Here is a 23060-nt window from a genome sequence, read left to right on the forward strand (position 1 = left end):
TTATTATTTATTGCATCTTTATGAGCGTTATTCTTTCCGGTGACAGACGGAATAATTGCCTTCAATTCTGATTATCCCGGTCTTAGGTTCCATGTGTCCCTCTTTTGAGTGGCCACGTAGCACGGCATATTTTACCCCACACACTTCTAACGATGATTTCTTTCATGTATAGTGTAGTCTTTGCTAGTACTTGATATCGATCCATCACTTGATTTGATCTACCCAAAAGACAAATCAAACGCAAGGTTGAGACTAAGGGCAAGTCAAAGTTAATAATTGTATAACTCCATTAATCAAGGAAGAGTACAGGAGACAAAAAACAATTGCATCATTATTATGCTAAGATGCAAATGGAATATTATATAAAGTAGAGAAATAAAAGTGTAAAGAACCCCAACGTACCTCCTTATTTACCCGTCTTGGATCCCTCTCCATTAATAAAGAAAGAAACAATCAAACAATACCCTCTCAAATCTCAAAGTAATTCAAAGTCCCCTCTCTCTCTTCCTCTTTCCATTTTCTAGCTCTACTTTTAATGGCACTCTTCACTTTCTTACCAGAAGCGTCAGACACTCAAAAACAACCATCTAAACGGAGAAAAAAGCAACAAAAACAGAAGCAACCATCTTCATGGGATCAATTCAAGAACTTATTGAGTTGCAGGCAGATCGAAAACTCAACAGATCATGACTCATCTAAGAACCCTACTGCAGCAGTTTATTATTCAAAGTTGGGTTCTTGTAGTTCTATATGTAGCTTTAATAATGTTGTACTTCATCATGGCAACAACACAAGAGTGGTTCATAGAGCTGATGATAATAATTCTTTAGAAGATCAAAGCAGCATGTTAGGCCAAGAAACTCGGCTCCTTAGCAAGAAAACTTCTCATGGGTCAACATCCTCGAGATTTTTTGGTAGCTCTACTAGATCAAATGCTAGTACTACTTCTTCCAGAGGCATGCAACTCAGGAAGCTCTCTGGATGTAATGAGTGTCACATGATAGTTGATCCCAGCAGGTAGCTAGTCAGCATACACTCCCTCCGTCTCAATTTATGTGATGCAATTTGAATTTCGAGAATTAAACGTTTTTAGTTTGACCTCAATGTAGGACGTATAATCTTTAAGTTTTCATTTTGTCATTATCTTTTTCATTGTTTGACTCTTGAAATTGGAAAATTGGGATGAGTATATATGTTTATATATATGAATACTGTTTTTTACAATTTGCATATTAACAAATTAAAATGCAATTATAGGTACCCAGTCCCAAGGTCAACTATATATGCCTGCCCTGAATGCGGCGAAGTTTTTCCAAAAATTGAGAGCTTGGAACATCATCAAGCAGTAAGGCATGCTGGTAATTCTTTTTCTTCCTTTAAGTTGTTACTCCCTCCGTTTCATCCCTCTCTTTCATATTAGAAGAGTAGTTTGACTAGACACGGAGTTTAAGAAAAAAAAAAAAATTTTTGAAACTTGTGGCCTTAAAAGCTTAAGTGTAAAAGATTTGTGGGACCATGACATTTGTGTGGCTATAAAAGCTTCTCATTAAAGGTAAATGACTAAAATGAATAGTTTAAAGTTAAATTATTTCCAAATTTAGAAATATGTCATTTGTTTTTAAACAGACTAAAAAGTAAAGTACCTTATCTAATATAAAACGGAGGGAATATTTTTTTTTCTTCATTTACTGTACAAAGTACTTACTCCCTGTGTGTATAGTTCGAAATTCAGATCTATTTTACTCCCCGATTCACTTTTGTTTGGTATGTTTTGACTTTTCACGCCCCTTAATAAATAATAAATGAAGTGCGTAATTTACTACGATACTCATATTAATTGATGCATATTTATTGGATTTGAGAAAATTATTTGAAATGAGTAAAAAATCCTGTGGGTATAATCGGAAAAAAATTATCTTCTCTTGATATGCGTAAAGTGACAAGTAAAAATAAAAATCTATTTTTAGTATACATGACAAGTAAAAGTGAATGGATGGAGTATGTTTTATTTTTATGTTTCCTTCCTATGCACGTTCATTCTTTTTTATATTTATTTAGCATTGATCAACTTCTCTATCCATGTTACATAGTACTCCTCCGTTCCAGTTTAGGATAACTTATTTTCTTTTTAATCCATTCCAAAAAGAATGACTCCTTTTCTAAATTTCGAAACTATTTAGCTTAAATTTTCAACTTTAACCTTAACGAAAAGCTTTTATAACCATACAAATACTCTTTGCATGTTTACCACCACAAGTTTCAAAAATATTATTGCCAAACAAATATTCTGACATGTTTATGACCACAAATTCCAAAAGTCCTATTTATTTTTCTTAAATTTAGTGTCCAATCAAATATGTTCATATAAATTGAAACGGGGGAAATACTATTCGTTTTCTATTTAATTAAGGGCCAACTTTCTTGGGGTATTATTGGCCAATTTTTTTTTCCTTTTATGGGTATTTGGTATGACCGGAATTATTTTTGAGAAAGATATTTTTCATAAGAAATTTATTTTCTGATATTTAGTTATCGAGATACTTTATCAAAAGGGGAAAATGACTTGACTTAAGGACGAAAGTCATTCGTTTATCGTTATTTTAATTTTTAACTTTATATTATTTGTTCAACTAATATTATTACTAATTTTGGCACTCAATATTCATCGTTTCTCTAGCCACTTCCTCACACAATAGAGAGTTAAACCAAAACGTTTTGATTATAGTGCCCAGGGGAGGCAAAACGGCATTATGTGATACTCCCTTCAGTTCATAATAAGTGACCAATTTCCTTTTAGCACGTCCATTAAGAAAATGTTAAATTTTATATAATAATACCTTGTATGACTAAACTACTCTTATCAAATATTGATTCCATAGTTATAGTGAAAAGTGAGAAAACTTTTTAGGATTATGCACATAAGGGTAAAAGAATAAAAACAAATTGAATCTTTTCTTGATTACCTAACTGGACACTTATTTTGAATCAAAATGAAAAAATAAACTACTCACTTACACATCTTTGTGGTGCATTGGCTGAACCCCCCCCCCCCCCCTCCCACACACACACCAACCACATTAATCTTTGCCTATCTTTATGGTACAGTAACTGTACTATGCCACTTCGATTTGTAAGGACCATTCAGTACAATTTTACAGCTACCTCTTCATAAAATCGAAAAGAACTATACAGTAAATGGTGGATCAAGAAATATTTAATTAGCCTGCATATACATCTCTATTCTGCCCCACCGACAGCTGGAAACCCGAAGTTACTCCTCTCCTCCTGCTATGAAAAATTTTATTTTGTGTGTCTACGACTGACACAATTATATGAGTTAACTTTTTTATCTCACAATTTTGTGGACCCAAAAGTGTAAAATTGGGGTTCATAAATTTGTGAGACAAAAAGGAGTCTCATATAATTTGTGTCAGTTGTATGAGACACAAAATAAAACTTCTCTCCTACTATGTTGTTTATACTCCCTCCGTTCATTTAATTATCCAGTATTTTAAAAATAGATTTTAACTTTTATTTGTCACTTTTAGTATATTAAAAGAAGATAATTTTTTTTATGTTATACCCACAATATTAATTAATTATTTCAAATCGTTTTCTCAAATCTATTAAAAATATGCCTCAATTAATATGGGTATCATGGTAAATTATATACTTCATTTATTATTTCTTAAGGGGTATGCAAAATACAAATAAAAGTGAACGAGAGACTATTTTGCAAATAGTTCTCCTTAAGTTTAAGGCTTTAAGCCAAATTATAATGCACACGACAAGGATTGATTCTTTTGAAACTGGGATACTTGTCTTGGTATTATCAGTATTTTCGTAGCCAACTCCACATAATAATGAACCTTTTTTTTCCTTTCCTTTTTGATTATTTTCTTTTCTGTCATTCGTTTTTTGGTATTTGAGTTCCTATAATTTTTGAAAGAATTACAAGAAAATACATATTATTTTACATCATAACAAAAAATGGTTCATGTTTTTAAGTTTTACCCCACCTATCCACATTGTACATATTTTGAAAGCACTAGCAAATTCAAAATCTATGTTTTTACAATCATTGCTTCTAAAAGCTATGGAGTTAATTCTTTGTTCTCACAACCATTGCTTTCACTTTCTCTTCTTCTCACATCTTCTATATATGCTTCAAGGGCCGTGTATTTTCTGCTTCTCCTCTTGTGTCACCTGCTAGCAATGTAAGAAAATTAAAGAGTAGAAGTCCACCATTGAAGATCATTCAAAGTTTTGCTTTAGAAAATGGGTTTTTTGAATTTGTTAGTTGTTTGGATTGGGTGTTGTTTCAATTGATTGAAAATATCAAAAGAAGTTCAAAATTTAAATTAGAAGTGATTTGGAGTAGATTTGAGCAAGATTTGAGTTAAATTTCAGAAAAAACGCAAGGAAGAAGACGAAGTCAGTTTTTTGTATAATTATGTATAATCTTGTATAATAGTGCATATGAGTGTAGAAACACACTTTATACATTATTATACACTTTTATAAACCTTTATACAATTGTCTGCAGACGAACTTCTTCCACGATTTTCAGTTGCAATTGTCGTTCAAAACCAATCCAAATCTCCATTAAATGACTTCAAATTTTATATACAACCTCCTTGTACTATTTCTAGCAGGTCTAAATAACACCCACTCAAAATTTCTCACAAAATCAAATTCGGAATTTAAACTCACATACTTAAGCTTGCTAAAAATCTAATTTTCACTACCCAAATGAATTTGGTTTGTTGAATTAATATTTGAGTCACAGTTACTGATTCGAAAATTAATTTAAAAGTTTGAGGAATCTTTTTTAAAAATTAAATAGTAATTTTGAGAACCTATTTGAATTGGATGTTGAATCTTAGCATATTATTTTTGGGCTAGTTGGTTATAAATTGAAATATGGGCTATAAAATTGAAAAGTATGGAGCTGAGTTGTTCTAATGTGAAATTTGGGAGAAATTCAAAAATAGTCAGATTTACAACTGGTCGTTCAAAAATAGCTCAGTTTCAAAAGTAATCGAAATTTAGCCACTTTTCATGTAAAGATAAATTTGAAAGAAAATACTGTTCAAAACCCGAAAAATACGCCAGTGTATTATACTAGAGTTCCAGCATAAGTAAGTATGCTGGAACTCCAACATAATATGATGGAGTTCCAGCATAAGTACACTAGAACTCCAGCGTAATATACTGGAGTTCCAGCAAGTATAATTGTCAAGTATAATATACTGGAGTTTGGAGCTCCGGTGCTCCAGTCTCCAGTATATTATACTGGAGTCAGCAAAGTATACCGGTTCAACATAATATGCCGGAGTTCATATACAAGTGGACCGAATTCCAGTATATTATGCTGGACCGGTCTCTATTGCAGCAAAATAGTGGTTATTTTTCATTGACTTCGTAAACGCTGGCTATTTTTGAATGACCAGTCCGAAAACTGACTATACCATGCTATTTTTATGAAATTTTCTCATAATCATCCAAAGCTACTATTTTGAAGAAGCTTATAGCTGACTAATCAATCGAACAAATATATTCAATACTCAAAACTAATTAGAGTCTACAATATGAGTCATCAAAATATATTCCACTTTATTGGTATCTATTTATTTTAATATTACCTGATAAATTACTTTTCTAAGAAAAATTATGTGTTTTAAAAAAATTAGAGGTTCTTTATGTTTTTAAATTTATTTCTACATTGATGTACAAGTCTTTAACCATACCAAAAATTGCTGAATAACGCATCTAACTTAAGGCCATCTCCAACCTTACCCCATTTCTCCATAACGGGGGCAATTTTTGGGGTAATGAAGTTCCAACCCTCCCTCATTTTTGTCTCCAAAATGGGAGATGAATAGTGTTCCCTCAAATATAGGGTACACTATTCATCTCCCCCATTACTATTCATGTATTTTATATTATTATTTTATTATTTAATCTTTTAACTTATTTCTTTATATATACCTAATTATTTTTATGTAATATCTTTATAATATTAATTTTACATCTTAATTTTGACGTATAATTTTGATAAATTAATTTTCGTGCATTTATTATTTTCATGTAAAATTGTAAGTTAATTTTATTAGAGGTTGAAGTTGAATATTTATATAGTATTTCGAATGAATTTTATCGTTATGTAATATGTATTTAATTAATCTTATATCGCAATGATTTCACTTTTATTTGAATTATTAGTTAATCTCTAATAATTGCTTACAAATTATATTTTTTAAAATTTTATGGAATTGTTTAATGGAAATTATAAATTAATAAAAATAAAAGATAGATTTTGTTTAATGAAAATTAAAAAATAAAATTGAAATGAAAGATAATAATATAATATAGAAGAAAGAGAAGAATATAAAAAAATTTGGGGGAATGGTTCATTTTGGGAACTTATAATGGGGTAATGGTTGGAGATACCCTAAGTATAACAACACCAAGCCTATCCCATTATTTTTTCTTTTCAAAGAAATTACTATAATTTGTCTCATCTTCGTCAAGTGACCGTGATTAATTAGCATGCTTCTAATTCTACTTAATCAAGATTTTAAAATGGTTTAAGTATTACATTTTCAGTATCAGAATTGGGTCCTGAAGATTCAAGCAGGAACATAGTGGAAATAATCTTCAACTCAAGTTGGCTCAAAAAGGATAACCCAATATGCAAGATCGAACGTATACTCAAAGTCCACAACACCAAACGCACCATCCACAAATTCGAAGATTATAGGGACGCCGTGAAGCTACGCGCCACCGTTAACGTCAAGAAAAACCCCCGCTGCGCTGCCGACGGTAACGAGTTGTTAAGGTTCTACTGCACAACCCTCACGTGCTCGCTCGGTGCGAAGGGTACATCTAACTTGTGCAGCTCGGTATGTACGCCTGGCTGTGGAGTTTGTACGGTCATCCGCCATGGATTCCAAGGAAATAATAATAAGGTTTGTGGGGTTCGCACAACGGCCAGTAGTGGTAGGGCCCATGACTGCCTCGGTGGTGGAGACGGCGGACGTAGGGCGATGTTGGTTTGTCGGGTGATAGCTGGGAGAATGAAGCGCGTGGCGGAGGATGCGGCGGCGACGGAGGAGGAGAGAGGTGGTTCTGGGTCGTCGGCTGCTGGAAATTTCTATGATTCTGTAGTTGGGTATTCAGATATTTACTCGAATCTCGAGGAGTTATATGTGTTCAATCCAAGGGCAATTCTTCCTTGCTTTGTCGTGATATACAAAGCTTTGGAATCTTAGGTTTGACGTTTTTAACATTTGTACTTGAGCTATTTGTTAGGTGTAGTTCTTGTCCTTGTCTATGGAGTTATAGTATGTCTTATCATTTGCTTAACTACCTAGTTTCGTGATTATGAATTATCTTATTATGGTTTAAGTATATAAAAATGTGCCATTCATTTTATTAAAAAATAAACAAAAAGAATGTTACTTTGTAAATTATTAGGACATGGGAGTAAATCCTAGAAAGAACGACCAAAAGCAAAGGCAGATCTATTGAGGCACGAGGGGATGCACGCTACCTGCAAAGTTTCGACAGACATTCCATGTATATATATACTAGTGAGATTTAGCCTGGGCTAAGCCCGGGCCCAACCCATGATTATAGAGAAAATGACTTAACTGTTGTGATGAATATCACATTATGGTAGATGTCTACTCTTCTTCCATAATTTTCATCTAAAATGCTTAATGACATATTCAATGACATAATTTGTATGTTCAATGACATATTCCATGACATATTTTCTTCACTTTTTATGCATATATAAAGGCCTTGTAATAGATAGGAAAACACACAATTGAAGAAGAAAATCTCTTCATTCTCTCTATCACTATTTCTTGTTCATGTTTTACTAAATTGCTTTTATTTCATAACACGTTATCAGCACGAAGCTCTAATTTTATTCTTAACTCCAGCTAAGTTGAGTCATATTTTATTGAGGTATGTATCATTATAATTATTTTATTTATGGCAGGCAGTACATATATCATATGCTTAATTCTTACAACCTAAATTTTTCTTTGCAATTTTTGATAATTTACATCATTCATGTTGTTGTTCCCTTTTTCATATTTTTGTTTATCATGTTGTTTTTCACACCTGACACAATACCATTAAAAAAAATGTATGCATATGTATGTAGTGTATACATTATCTAGTCACTGCAACTAATAAAACGTTAAATTCTATTAACATATATATATATATATATATCAATAATATAAAGTGAAATGAAACAATATATAGTTTCTATTTTATGGCATGAATAAAATGAAATAGTAGATTGCTAACATGATATAGCTTTATTTTCATTTCTTTTACCTTAATCGATTTGTTTCATTAATTGTTTATTATTATAATTATTTCTCTAACTTATTCATCTTTTATGATAGTTTTCACTATGTCAAATTTATCAAAACTTGAATTTGTGGCACTTGACATCACCGGGAAGAACTATTTATCATGGGTCCTTGATGCTGAAATTCACCTTGACGCTAAAGGTCTTGGAAATACGATTATACAAGGAAATGAAGCATCAAATCAGGATAAAGCGAAGACCATGATTTTCCTTCGCCATCATTTACATGAAGGGTTAAAAACTGAATATTTAACAGTAAAAGATCCACTTGAATTATGGATTAATTTGAAGGATCGATATGACCACCTAAAACTTACGGTATTACCGAAAGCTCGGTATGAGTGGATACATTTAAGGTTGCAAGACTTTAAAACTGTAAGTGAGTATAATTCTGCTATCTTTAAAGTAAGTTCTCTATTAAAATTATGTGGAGACACTATCACAGATGATGACTTATTGGAAAAAACATTTTCTACTTTTCACGCTTCAAATGTGGTGCTACAACAACAATACCGTGAAAAAGGTTTTAAGAAATATTCTGAGTTAATCACATGCCTACTTGTGACTGAGCAGAATAATAATCTATTAATGAAAAATCATGAAGCTCGTCCCACTGGGTCAGCTCCATTTCCGGAAGTGAATGCTGTAGCAACATATGATAAGTTTGAAAGAAAACAAAATAATTACCGTGGTCGTGGACATGGTCGTAAATGTGGACGTGGCAGGGGGCGAAACAATTATCGTCATTATGGTGGAAATAAATTGGAGAACAATAAGGGTTCTCAAATTAATCATTCAAAAGGTAAAGCTAGTATGTGTCACCGATGTGGTATGAGAGGTCATTGGGCACGCATTTGTCGTACGCCAGAACATTTTGTCAAACTTTATCAAGCCTCCCTCAAGAAAAAGAAAATAATGTGGAGGCACACTTGACCTTTCAAAATAATAATGATGAAGCAGGTCCCTCAAATAAATATGATTCTAAGGCACATCCTGCATATAAAGATGATGATTTTGAAGGCCTAACAAATATTACTCATTTAGAAGTTGGAGACTTCTTTGAGGATATTGACTGAAGAATGAATCATCTTACTGGGGAATGGAGTTATAAAAGTTGTTATGTTTATGTTTGCAACTAGTTTATTTTTTCTTGAGTGTATTTTCCTAATGCATCATGTGTTGCTAGTTTCTATATTTCTAATGTATTTCTTAATGTTTTTTTTGCTTGTCTTTCATATTTCTTATGATGTATTATTTGTCTTTTTTTTATGAAGAATATGAAAATTCCACAGTTTTCAGTTGAACTCAAGATTAATAAAGATAATATATGTCTTCTGGATAGTGCTACAACACACATTATTTTAAAAGATAAGAGATATTTCTCTTATTTGGTAATGAAAGAAGCGAATGTTAATACAATATCCGGTAGTACAAGATTAATTGAAGGTTCTGGAAGAGCCAATTTATTACTACCAGGAGGAACAAATTTAGCTATTGATGAAGCACTATATTGTAGTAAATCTCAAAGAAACTTATTAAGTTTCAAAGATATTCGCCAAAATGGCTATCATATTGAGACTACAAATGATGAAAAGATTGAGTATCTTTATATTACTACAATAACGTCCGGTAAGAAATATGTGCTTGAAATGTTACCCGCTTTTTCCTCCGGCTTATACTACACAAGTATTAGCAGGATTGAAACACATGTCGTAGTAAACAAGAAGTTTACTAATCAAGATAATTTTATTATTTGGCATGACCGGTTGGGCCATCCTGGTTCTAATATGATGCGTAAAATAATTGAGAATTCACATGGACATGCAATGAAGAATCAGAAAATTCTTCAATTTAAGGAATTCTCTTGTGCTGCATGTTCTCAAGGAAAATTAATTATTAGACCATCAACTATTAAAGTTAAGATGGAATCCCCTACATTTCTGGAACGTATACAAGGTGATATATGTGGGCTCATTCACCCTCTATGTGGACTATTCAAATATTGTATGGTTTTGATAGATGCATCTACAAGATGGTCACATGTGTGCTTACTATCAACTCGCAATATGGCATTTGCGAGATTGTTGTCTCAAATAATAAAGCTAAGAGCACAATTTCCAGATTATGCAATTAAGACAATCCGTCTTGATAATGCTGGTGAGTTTACATCCCAAGCCTTTAATGATTATTGTATTTCAACTGGGATAACAATTGAGCATCCGGTTGCTCATGTTCATACACAAAATGGTCTAGCAGAATCATTGATCAAACGCCTCCAATTAATTGCTAGACCAATGCTTATGAGAACAAAACTTCCCATTTCAGTATGGGGTCATGCTATTTTGCACGCAGCATCACTTGTGCGGATAAGGCCCACAAGTTATCATAAAGTCTCCCCATTGCAATTGGCTTTTGGTCAGGAGCCAAATATTTCCCATTTTAGGATCTTTGGTTGTGCGATATATGTTCCAATTTCTCCACCACAACGCACAAAGATGGGTCCTCAAAGAAGGTTGGGGATATATGTTGGATATGAATCTCCTTCAATTATAAAATATCTAGAGCCGATGACTGGAGATTTATTTACGGCAAGATTTTCTGATTGCCATTTTGATGAATCAGTATATCCAACATTAGGGGGAGAAAATAAGCAGCTGAAAAAGAATATAGATTGGAATGCATTATCACTATCTCATTTAGATCCTCGAACAAATCAATGTGAACAAGAGGTTCAAAAGATTATTCATTTGCAAAATATTGCAAATCAATTGCCAGATGCATTCACTGACCTACCAAGGGTGACCAAGTCACATATTCCAGCTGCTAATGCACCAATTCGAGTTGATATCCCGACAGGACAATTAATTAAAGCAAATGAGTCTAAGCCATGCTTGAAACGTGGTAGACCAATCGGTTCTAAAGATAAAAATCCTCGAAGAAGAAAAGGAGCAAATGATCAAAGTGAACATAACACGGAGGTAGTGGCTCAAGAAGAGCCCCAAGACGTAACAAATGATAAGACCTTAGGGGAGGTCCAGGTATCTGAAAATAATGAAAATGAAGAGATATCAATAAGTTACGTCTCAACCGGGAAAAGATGGAACCGAAATAATGTTGTTATCGATAACATTTTTGCTTATAATGTTGCTGTTGAAATAATGCAACAAGATGAGGATCTTGAACCAAAATCTGTCAATGAATGTAGACAGAGAAATGATTGGCCAAAATGGAAAGACGCTATCCAGGCAGAGTTAACTTCACTTGGAAAACGTGAAGTATTCGGACCCATAGTTCGAACACCTGAAGGCATAAAGCCAGTATGGTATAAATGGGTTTTTGTGCGGAAACGAAATGATAAAAATGAAGTCGTTAGATATAAAGCACGACTAGTGGCACAAGGGTTTTCCCAAAGGCCTGGAATTGATTATATGGAAACCTATTCTCCTGTAGTGGATGCTATCACCTTCAGGTATCTCATAAATATGACAGTGCAAGAAAAACTTGATATGCATCTAATGGATGTTGTTACAGCCTATTTGTATGGATCATTAGACAACGAAATTTTATGAAAGTACCTGAGGGATTTAAAGTGCCAGAAGCATATAAAAGTTTTCGAGAAACTTGTTCAATAAAGCTTCAGAAATCTTTATACGGATTGAAACAATCAGGTCGTATGTGGTACAATCGCCTGAGTGAATACCTGTTGAAAGAAGGGTACAAGAATGATCCAATTTGTCCTTGTGTCTTTATAAAAGGTTCTGGATCTGAATTTGTTATAATCGCTGTGTATGTTGATGATTTAAATATCATTGGAACTCCTGGGGAGCTTCCAAAAACAGTAGATTGTTTGAAGAAAGAATTTGAAATGAAAGATCTTGGAAAGACAAAATTTTGTCTTGGTCTACAAATTGAGTATATGAAAGATGAAATATTTGTCCATCAATCAACATACACCGAAAAGATTTTAAAGCGATTCTATATGGATAAAGCACATCCATTGAGTACCCCGATGGTTGTGAGATCACTTGATATAAAGAAAGATCCATTCCGACCTCATGAAAATGATGAAGAGCTTCTTGGTGCCGAAGTACCATATCTTAGTGCAATTGGGGCATTAATGTATCTTGCCAATAATTCCCGACCAGATATAGCTTTCTCAGTAAGTTTATTGGCAAGATTTAGTACTTCGCCAACACAAAGACACTGGAATGGTATTAAACATATATTCAGATACCTCCAAGGGACCATTGATATGGGTTTATTTTATTCAAACGAATCCAAGCCATCATTGATTGGTTATGCAGATGCAGGATATTTGTCTGATCCACACAAAGGTCGATCTCAGACAGGCTATTTATTTACAAGTGGAGGTACAGCCATATCATGGCGTTCGACAAAACAAACTATGGTTGCTACTTCTTCAAATCATGCAGAGATAATAGCCATTCACGAAGCAAGTCGAGAATGCGTTTGGTTAAGATCTATAACTCAACACATTCAGCAAACATGTGGTTTTTCTTCGAAAGAGAATATTCCAACAATATTGTATGAAGACAATGTTGCATGCATAGCTCAATTGAAAGGATGATACATCAAAGGAGATAGAACAAAACACATTTCACCAAAATTCTTTTTCACTCATGATCTTTAGAAGAATGGTGAAATAGATGTACAACAAGTTCGTTCAAGTGATAATTTGGCTGATCTGTTCACTAAGGCATTACCAACCTCAATATTTGAAAAGCTGATATATAAGATTGGAATGCGTCGTCTTCGAGATATTAAGTGATTTTTCATCAGGGGAGTAACTATACGCTGCACTCTTTTCCTTAACCAAGGTTTTGTCCCACTGGGTTTTCCTGGTAAGGTTTTTAATGAGGCAGCAAGCAATGCATATCATAAATAACTATGTACATCCCAATATTTTTTTTAGAGAGTTTTTAACAAGGCACATTATCTATGGACATCCAAGGGGGAGTGTTATGATGAATATCACATTATGGTGGATGTCTACTCTTCTTCCATAATCTTCATCTAAAATGCTTAATGACATGTTCAATGACATAATTTGTATGTTCAATGACATATTCCATGACATATTTTCTTCACTTTTTATGCCTATATAAAGGCCTTGTAATAGATAGGAAAACACACAATTGAAGAAGAAAATCTCTTCATTCTCTCTATCTCTATTTCTTGTTCATGTTTTACTAAATTGCTTTTATTTCATAACACTAACTTATATTTGAGTCAGCTAAAACATATATTTGAGTTGGAAAAATATGCTAACTTATAATATTTTTTGGATATAGTAGCAAGGTAGCTAAGGATATAGTAGCAAACCATTGATATCAAGGTACGAAGTCCTTAGAAAGTATGAATATTTTAGAAGCAATGAGTTTATTAATGGTGGCTCAAACAAAAGTAAAGTTGTTATAATACAGGTCAGCAGCAAAAGAAAAGTTTAGTACATATTCTATATATCTACTTCTGTGGAAGTAAAAAGTTCATCAATAAACATCACCAAGGTAAACACCAGGGTTATTCAGCTAATATATTTCTGAATGTTGTGCCCAGTAACCATCCGGTGTATAATAATATATAACTACAGCAAAACATTTCCAGATTCGCTACTCTGAAATGAGCTAATGAAATTCTATCAGATTTACACCACTTTCTAAACATTCTGCCTTGCACCAAAAGGACAACAGAAAAACAACTAAACTTATAAAATTTTGCTGACGGGTTTCGCTTTGTCTTCAAAACATTTAAGATTCCTCTCTTTAATTTCCATATTGTACACCAAATGCAAGAAGGCATAGTCTTTGTCATACTATTCTCTTCTCCTCAAGTTGTAGAAGCGTAACATATAACTCCTTCTATGAGTTTGGCGTCGTCCACTTTAGATTAAATAAGTTCTAAAACATGTCCCAAACTTGTGAAGCCATCTTATAGTGCAAAAACAGGTTGGTTGTTTCCTGCGATATACTCTTTGCATATGTAACACCTATTGCATAAGTTGAAACGTCTTTTTAAATATATTATCTTGTGTTAAACAAGATTGGAGGGGTGCGAAGCATGTGAAATAGGCCACTTTGTTTCCAGATTCGTCTTTCTGACCATTCTGGAACATTCTCTCACCTCCCACATGAATTGTTTTGTAACAAGATCTTACAGAGAAGTTTACCTTTATTCCTAAGAATTCACCACACACACACACTCTCTTTCATTTGGGTCACCTTGATATCCTAACACAAGCAAAACATGCTCCTTCAGGGGAGTAATCGCACAATATAGCATCATTATCAAGAGCTCATCCATCTACTGAATCATGCAGGAAAGAAATAGTATTTTCAGTATGTTATGCCAAATTTTAAGCAGCACAATAACTAAGTTTATTAATGGCTATTAAGAAATCACTAACCTTGGAGAGGAGGTGCTAAGGACTCCAAAGTTAGTTTTTCAAATTCAGCAGAGTCAATCTATATTGTAGAATTTTCTCGGTAATAATAGGTTCAGCAATATTTTTTACATTCACCATGATGATAGCACTCTGAAGCTCCTTTGTTGTCCTTCATTACTGAAGGCATCCAATGGCTATACCGGCAATAGTCTCTCGATGTTAGACAAATAGCATAAATACTCTAATAAAAATACAGATGGAAACAAAACATCACAGTTGACAAAGACTTTATGGTAAGACATCACACATCACTTTTGAGCGGAGTAACAACAAACGTACAAATCATCTATAAAATTCATATTTGATTTATGGTATAGAAATCTGAGTAGGATTGTACTCAGTAAGTCAGATTATCATATAATTTCCACTGCCAAAGTAACTAATTTGCCTGCCAGACTTATTTTGCTCATAGTAGCAATAAGATCTGAGAAGTATACATACTTAGCGAAAAGAACAAAAAGATAAGTATATGTAACCGTTGAATAAAATACTACGAATTAGGCGAGATGACTTCATTATTAGCTTTAATAAAATGTATGATCGTCTCGACATGATGTTATCATCATATTTCTGCCCATCTACCTCAATCTAACCCTACTTCTATCTGAAATCCAACTGCATTATATGTGCTCACGCTCAACTAATAGGCAAAGGTAATAAAATATTTATTGTCAACTTGATAACATTCTTTATAACTTTTTTTTTTATTATGATATTCTTTATAACTTTCAATTAACAAGGTATGCCTTTTTTTTTTCTTAGCCAGGATGTAGTTAGCTAATGTTCATGCTAGGTTTAAAATCTTTCACTTTAAATAGAAGTATAGATAATATTTAATCACACGTCTTCTTTCTGGGAAAGAGAAGTGCATCGGAAAGAGATACAAGCTATATTTATTTAACTACTTGGGTTCTTCTTCAGTCATCAAAATTTGACACATGGTTCACTTTTTCTTTTCACCAACTCAATCAACCCTCATCCTCAGATATATCAAGATATCTCTAGACATTACAATCACAACTAATGCTTAATGGAAGTCTCACATAAAAATTCTCAATTAAAACTCAATAAAATCATACACCAAAATAATGAAAAAGGACAACATATTTCTAAAAAAGAATAGTCTGATTTAAATACTAATAACCATGAAGAATGTATTCTCCACTGCTTTGAGATTGTGCAGCTAGTGAATCGAACATCCATTTCAAGTCTTCCAGTTTCTTCTAAGTGAACACTCTACAAAGGAATATCAAATCCGTTTTGAGTTTAAATTGATCAAAAATATTCAAGTGGGTAATCAGTTGTAGTGTTATAGAGAAACATCCATCTCTTAGCTAAAGCAAATTGCCGGTTCATGGAATGATTGAGATTGAATAATTCTACATGTCAATACTTGAGTTATGAAGTTTAAATCATTATTAACACAGATATGTTATGAGAAAATTATCGGTCTGCTTGCAAAACTTGAACAAATTTAAATATGTAACCTTGAAAATATAGGTAATGATTTCTTGTTTCAAATTTGCAATGGTTCCAGTTAATTTGTCTTTGATATTGATATTGCCTCATTGCAATATTTCCCAATAATCTATATAAAGGATCCAATGTTTGGCATATGCAGCAAAACCATATGATAGAAGAATTCTTCAAATTTTGAACAATAGCGCTTAAAACTTTCCTTGCAAAGTTACAGCTAGTACTAACATGAGTTACTTATAAAGAATTTTAACTTACCTGATCAATTGTCTCCATTCCCATTAATTTACAGCAGTAGTCTTTGTTTCCACTACAATTTTTAAGATAAGTAAGACTGAGGAAAACATATAAGTGTCATTGCTAATAAACAACAAACCCTCCTCCTTTATCCGGGCTTGGGACAGGCTGCGTCACAGTATAACTTGAACACTGGCGGAGTTAAAAACATAATTTTTTCTAGAGGTGTGGATCATGCACATCAACTTTGTAGAGTTACAAAATCACAGAAATATGTGACAACCCTTTGTATTTTTAAATTTGCGAACATGAATGCTTTCACTGATTGGGTCTTGAAGAGTTTTACAATGTAAACATCCTTATCTGTATATTACGCATAAAAACCTATATCAGAAGAATAAAAGTGTTACAATGATTTGCAGGTAAATTAAATAAGCTAACTCTTACGTCCTACCAAATTGCAGGGAAATTGTTTCAAGACCCAAAGAAAAAATTAGAATAAATAATAAGTAGAATAATTAGAAACGAAATTTGTTGCTTCATTTTCCAAGAATAAGTGAATGAGGGGCAACAATCAACAAGATAAATATACACCACATAAGCAATATAAATAAGGAAGCTATAAAGTTATAGAAGGGATTTTTGAATGATTTCCTTATACACTATGTTATATATAGATTGGTCATCATCGTTATCTGCCGTAGGTGGTCGTATTAATATTTTTATACATCTTGAACTCTTTGCTCTAGATAAAGCAATATATAATTGGCCATGAGAGAACACTAGTTTGCGTAAATAAATTCCAACATAATCTAATGTTTGTCCTTGTGCTTTATTTATCGTCATAGCGAAACACAGGCGTAGTGGGAATTGTGTTCTTTTAAATGGGATAGGTAATTTCTCATCATCTGAAGATAACAACGGTATTCTAGGAATAAATATATGTGTATTCTTAAAATCACCACTCGCAATTTTAGCGTTTATCACACGACTCTTAAAATTACAGCATATCAATCATGTACCGTTGCACAAACCTTCACAAGGATTTAAATTTTGTAGCAATATAACGGGACAATTTTCTTTCAAGATTAGTTTGTAAGGAGGCAAACCAGCAGGGTTCAATAAATGTAGAAAATCCTCAAACTGGCTTTGATCATTCGGTTCAATAGTCTCATCAGTGACAAATGTCTTAGCATCTTTAGGAAATAGAGTCATAAGTCTATCACTCAATTCATCAACAAAGTCATTTTTTGTCGTCAAAATAACACGAGAGGTTAAAAAGGAAGAATCATGAAAAGACATGCAAATCGGGATATATTATGTTGAATAAGAGGTCCAACGATTCTTTTTCAGTAATATAAGGAACAATGAAAGATGTCGGAATTTCGATTTTGTCATCCGCGTTTGTCTTTTTTGTTCCATTTCCAATTTGCATCAAATATTCACAAAAAGAGGGATCAGTTTTCACACGCATATTCTATGATAATCGAAGTTTTTCAAGCTCATTCCATATTTCGGAGTTCAATATGCTTTGCCGAATGAAGTCTTCCTTCTTTCCACTTCGAACCATAGGAAGAGTTTGTCTAAAATCTCCTCCAAATACAATAGCTTTTCTACCAAAAAGAATATTTGTTTCCATTATATTTTTTAGGAGAGAATCTAAAGCTTCAATCATATTCTTTTTTGCCATCGATACTTCATCCCATACAATCAATTTTGCATCGCGAATTAAAGATGCTAGTGAGCTCTACTTGCTGATATTGCAAGAAAAGTTTTCATCGATATTAATCGGAATTTTAAAACGTGAATGAGTTGTTCATCTTCCTGGAAGGTTCGAAGCTGCAACGCCAGAATTTGCTGTTGCTAACGCTACAAATCATGTAGATCTCACAGTTTCTAATAAGACACAATATAAGAATGTCTTACCACTTCCTCCAGGACCATCAATGAAAAATGCTCCAGATTTATTGGCAAATACTCTCTGGAGAATTATGTCGTATGCTATTTTATGTTCAGCATTTAATTTTCTATGTAACAATAAATCTTCATCGCTCACAATGATGTTTCTTTTGAAATACACTTCCTTTTCTTCATTTGCTATTTTTGAAGATGTGATCATTTCTGAAGTAAGGTTGAACTCATTAATATCACGTCACATAGAATGTAGTATGTCATTGATGCGATTCAAGACAGCAAGGTGGATATCCGTTGGCCTTATATTCACTAGGCTCTTAAAGTCTTCGGACATTGAGTCTTCAAACTGTTCCCATAGTTCTCTTGGATTATCAGGACTGCAGTATACTAATATTGTAGCAAATATACGTCTTAAACTATATGTCATTTGATAACAAGCGGCCTCTCGCATACATTCGACCAAGCTGTTATCACAATGCAGCAATCCTCTTTTTTCTGCAGATTCTCTAAATGTGTCACAACATATTCCATTTACTGTCAGAAGATCTTTATAAGATTTTGGTGCTCTCACATTCATTAGTAATAATCTAAGGTAATATCTTTCTCCTTCTGTTGGATGATACGTTACAACACGGCCGATAACATTACCTCATTGTCGTCGAGTCCACATTTTATAGGGAGATGACCATACGAAGTATTGTGGAAACTTTATAGAATAATTTAAGCTATTTAGCATCTTTATTTGTTTCATTCATCAAAAAATATTCTGCCAACATCGTCTTCTTAAGCATAGGATTTTTCACGATACTGTCTATTGTGTCAGTTTTTTTAAAAGAGACAAACTGTAATCCGTCAAGATGTAATTGGAGGTGATAAACACTTGGAGTCATTTCACTAATAGAAAAGGCAAATAAGCGCCACAGAGCTTCCGGAGCTGACGCCCATCTAGCATATCGATACTCTTTTATCTCATCTATCTGTAAATTTGTGTTATCTTCATGTAAGCCAAATGAAATCTTATCATGTCCTTTACAGATATACTTGTATATATATTTGACAACTTTAATATCTGAGCAAACCTCTACATTTATATGGTAATTGTATTTACAGAGCAGATAAGGATTGTACGGAACAACCCATGAGTTATCAAGAAATTGTTTTCAAACTTTCACAGATTTACCAGTGTTTCGTCTTCTATAAATTGGGTATGAGTTCTTTCCTTTCGTTGTCTCATCAGCAAAAATCTTCGGGTACTTAAATTTGCACTCATTTCTTTTCATACATGAATTTGTAAGATCCAAATGATCACAAGGCCTATGCATCATGTGTTTAGTAACAAGCTTATGCAAGTAAGAGTTCATATCAGGATCAGGCATAACAAATTTGTCATAATCCTCGGGCGTCAATAACTTGTAGTCATCAGTAAGTATAACAAGAAAATGAGCATGTGAAAGACCACATTTTTGGAATTCTATAGTGTACATAAAAGCTGCAACTTTTTGAAATATGTTTCTTTTTAATATATCTGTATTCATCTCTTCTACTTTTGCTCTGAACACTCGACTAATTAAATCAGACATATTTTGAGTTTCATCCATTGTGAGCAAATGTTCCCTTATTTCATGCCAAGAGGGATTGCATGTCATGGTCAGAAATATATCAGGCTTTTCAAAATGTTGTACTAATGCAATAGCATCCATATAACGCTAGCGCATATCTCTCGGACCTCCCGTAAAACTTGTCGGAAAAATATTTTGTTTTCCTATCTTAGAAGCTTCTCTTTCACCAAGTCTCAGGATATCTAGAAGTCCTTGTAATACATCAACCCGAAATAATCTTGGTTAAATGAGGAAAAATCTAATCTCTGAGTTTCTACTTTTATGAATTCATCAACCGAGTATTGTTGAAATAATCTGCCAGAATGTAAAACTCTGTTTTCCTCATTGTCTCTCATCTGCAGTTTGTAACAATAGTATTCACGACAAGAAATATTATTCCTTTTTCGTATTCCTTTTTGCAAAACATCAGCTTCCATATCAAGTAGTCCGTCAATTGAACACATGTTACAAAGGCCTGGAAGCTGCTCAGTCTCGTAGTAAGATCGTTTTTTCAATTTATTCCTAGGCTGTAAGATTTTTGGGATCCCACAATGCCACCCATTTTGACCGTAAGGAAGTAAAATCGGATATAAAAAAAGGATCATATCAACCATAATAGTAATTTACTATTTGACTTTTGTTACTGCGAGTGTAAATTCGGATATGCGGTGAAGAAATATTGTTGTTCGTTTCTTGTTGTAGCCCTAATGCTGCTACTTCTGACACAGTTGGCAGATTATATACTCTATGATCTAAGCCAGAACCACATCTCAATGCAATGTAAAAGTTTGATAATTCCGGGATATGTATCAAAGATTTCAAGAAGATACAATAAGGATTTATCTTTAGTATATCCATGAGCTTCTCAATGATCGACTATCGAAGTATACCCGAGGAAGTCATTTGATTCAATATTTCTGTGTTCTCATCGTAAAAATACATATGTAAATTTCTAGGTTGTTAATTTGTTGGAATCAAATCATTTATGAAGTGATACATTTGACCCTGTACCCTAAATATGTAAATTCCATGGGTTTTTTTGCTAGTACTTTGTCATAGTTCACCCCAAGTGAAGTGAAGGCAAACATATTATTATACAGTCTAATGTAGGTACGAAAATGTTCACATTCTTCAGTATTGCCTAAGTAGAGATTTAATAATTCATTGGGCATTTCATATGACATAACCATTGCTACAACAGAATCCTGCTAATTCATATTCAAACCTTTTAGCTCTAAAATATTTACAGTTTGGTACAGTTTTCAAAATGGTTGCGTTACTGGGCAACTGTTTGAAATTCCAATAATCTATTATTTTTGATCTACAACCTGTGTATATAAGTTGTTGGATATCATACAAGTATTGAGAAAAGATATATGGCTAATATTGTTAAAAGAGTACCAAGACAAACCTCTTTTTATGACAACGGATGCCTCGGGATCACGCCGTTCATCGAGTGGATTTGATGTGGAACCTAATATGCAAATCATTATAATTGATATACGAAATATTTCAAGTGAACTAAAATTGAAACTGCATTTTAATAGTTACTAACCATATTCGAATATAGAAAGGGAGCTAATTATATTCTTTCCTTTGTTAGAACAAACTGTTGTGCCGTCCGCGCAAGATTTATCGGCTACATAAAATTGAACGCATGTTAACATTAACAATACATATGTAGGTAAAATCCCAAAAACAACATCCAAAATTCTATATACAAAAGAGTTATATTTCTTTTCCTAACCTTTTTCATCAAGGCAACATGATTCCTCTATTGTTAGTATTCTCTGTCTAGGTAACTCAGCAGGCTTCAGAAGATGATGCTACTTCAGTATGTTCAACCAAGAGACCTTGGCTTGTCGACTCAATATTTTTTGATCGTCGTTGTGATAAAAGCATTTCTTTTTTATCCGCTGACTCATTTGCATACACATCATGTCTCTTGAGCTTTATTTAAGAAGCTCTTTCTGCTGAGTAATGTCGCTTCCTCTTCTGAAAGAGACAGCTTGGCGCCGTGGCTTTTTTATCGATAGGCATCTGTATTTGAATAACTTATACATTTTTAACATGACATCTCTAATACAAATCAAAAAGCAATTAATCTGACCATCAATAATGAGCGAAATGTATTGTAAAATGCATTGCAAAATGAAGAAAGTAAAAAAGAACACAAATATCCCTAAAGACAATATATAAGCAGAGACCCAGGGCAGACAACGTAGAATCAAATATTGGAACATTCCTACAGTATATGAAACCCATCACTTGAGCAAAATATGCAAACTTAAATCACTGTTCCTTTCAGGCTACTTACAGATTCAATTCAAACACACATGGAAAAAAAGAAAGTAAATTGAGATCTTACAATTTTGAAAATACAGTAATTCATAATCCCATCTAACTCTACAATAGAAATCAGTGCGATTAGATCACTACAAAAGATTTGCTAAATGACCGAAATAAATGACCTTGATCGACATTTCATCTTCTTCAAAATACATAATATTCATAAGTTTGCTAACTAAATATTAGAAATTCATATTCTAAACAACTATAATTCACTGGGTGAAAGAGAAACGTACCAGTAATATGGCCGGAGGGTCAGAGATCGAACAAAGAAACAAAGGTATTCGATGATGTTTACTACCAACGAAAAAAATAGAGTACAGGTGAAGAGAAAAGCAGAGTAAACAATTAGATAGAAATTGAAGCGGTCACTTGTCCTTCTCAACCTCAAGTTGTAGGCAGATTTCACGTGCAGGGCCTTGTAAAGTCAGCACGTATTAAATTTGTGCAACATGAAATGACCAAAAAGGGCCTTGGTCGGCAAGCTGGCAAGACAATGCCCAACTGCTTCCAAGCCTCTTCTATATATTAGAATACAAGAAATAAGATAAATAAAGTGTTGCCACTTAGAGTAAGAAAATGGTAGAGGCAGAACCGCACCTGCGACATTATTGAATTGTTTTGGCTT

General features: G+C 33.3%; 1 protein-coding gene and 1 long non-coding RNA gene across 6 annotated transcripts; one reads left to right on the plus strand and one right to left on the minus strand.

Annotated features, from left to right (window-relative positions):
- Nucleotides 1–410: 410 nt before the first annotated feature.
- LOC107763518 (uncharacterized) lies at nucleotides 411–7394 on the plus strand. The gene is made up of 3 exons (XM_016582005.2): nucleotides 411–1017; nucleotides 1258–1358; nucleotides 6610–7394. The coding sequence occupies exons 1-3, from the start codon at nucleotides 536–538 to the stop codon at nucleotides 7272–7274; spliced, it is 1248 nt and encodes a 415-aa protein (XP_016437491.1). The 5' UTR covers nucleotides 411–535; the 3' UTR covers nucleotides 7275–7394.
- Nucleotides 7395–13799: 6405 nt separating this feature from the next.
- LOC107823505 (uncharacterized) lies at nucleotides 13800–22859 on the minus strand. Of its 5 annotated transcripts, none has more exons than XR_001656658.2 (6): nucleotides 22669–22859; nucleotides 21831–22123; nucleotides 21639–21722; nucleotides 16593–21557; nucleotides 14820–16094; nucleotides 13800–14719 (listed from the first exon to the last, which is right to left on the minus strand). It is a non-coding gene; the product is annotated as an uncharacterized LOC107823505 (long non-coding RNA). The 5 variants fall into 5 exon arrangements; XR_001656660.2 differs by having other exon boundaries at nucleotides 14820–16955; nucleotides 21495–21557; nucleotides 22669–22855; XR_001656659.2 differs by having other exon boundaries at nucleotides 14820–16934; nucleotides 21495–21557; nucleotides 22669–22854.
- Between the last annotated feature and the right edge of the window lie 201 nt (nucleotides 22860–23060).

Source organism: Nicotiana tabacum, chromosome 1, assembly GCF_000715075.1.
Source record: "Nicotiana tabacum cultivar K326 chromosome 1, ASM71507v2, whole genome shotgun sequence".
In the NCBI taxonomy this organism is placed as follows: domain Eukaryota; kingdom Viridiplantae; phylum Streptophyta; class Magnoliopsida; order Solanales; family Solanaceae; genus Nicotiana; species Nicotiana tabacum.

Coding starts and splice junctions, on each gene's coding strand:
- LOC107763518 (XM_016582005.2), top strand. CDS start 536: ATGGCACTCTTCACTTTCTTACCAGAAGCGTCAGACACTCAAAAACAA. Junction 1,018..1,257: donor ATGATAGTTGATCCCAGCAG/GTAGCTAGTCAG, acceptor ATGCAATTATAG/GTACCCAGTCCCAAGGTCAA. Junction 1,359..6,609: donor TCAAGCAGTAAGGCATGCTG/GTAATTCTTTTT, acceptor TTACATTTTCAG/TATCAGAATTGGGTCCTGAA.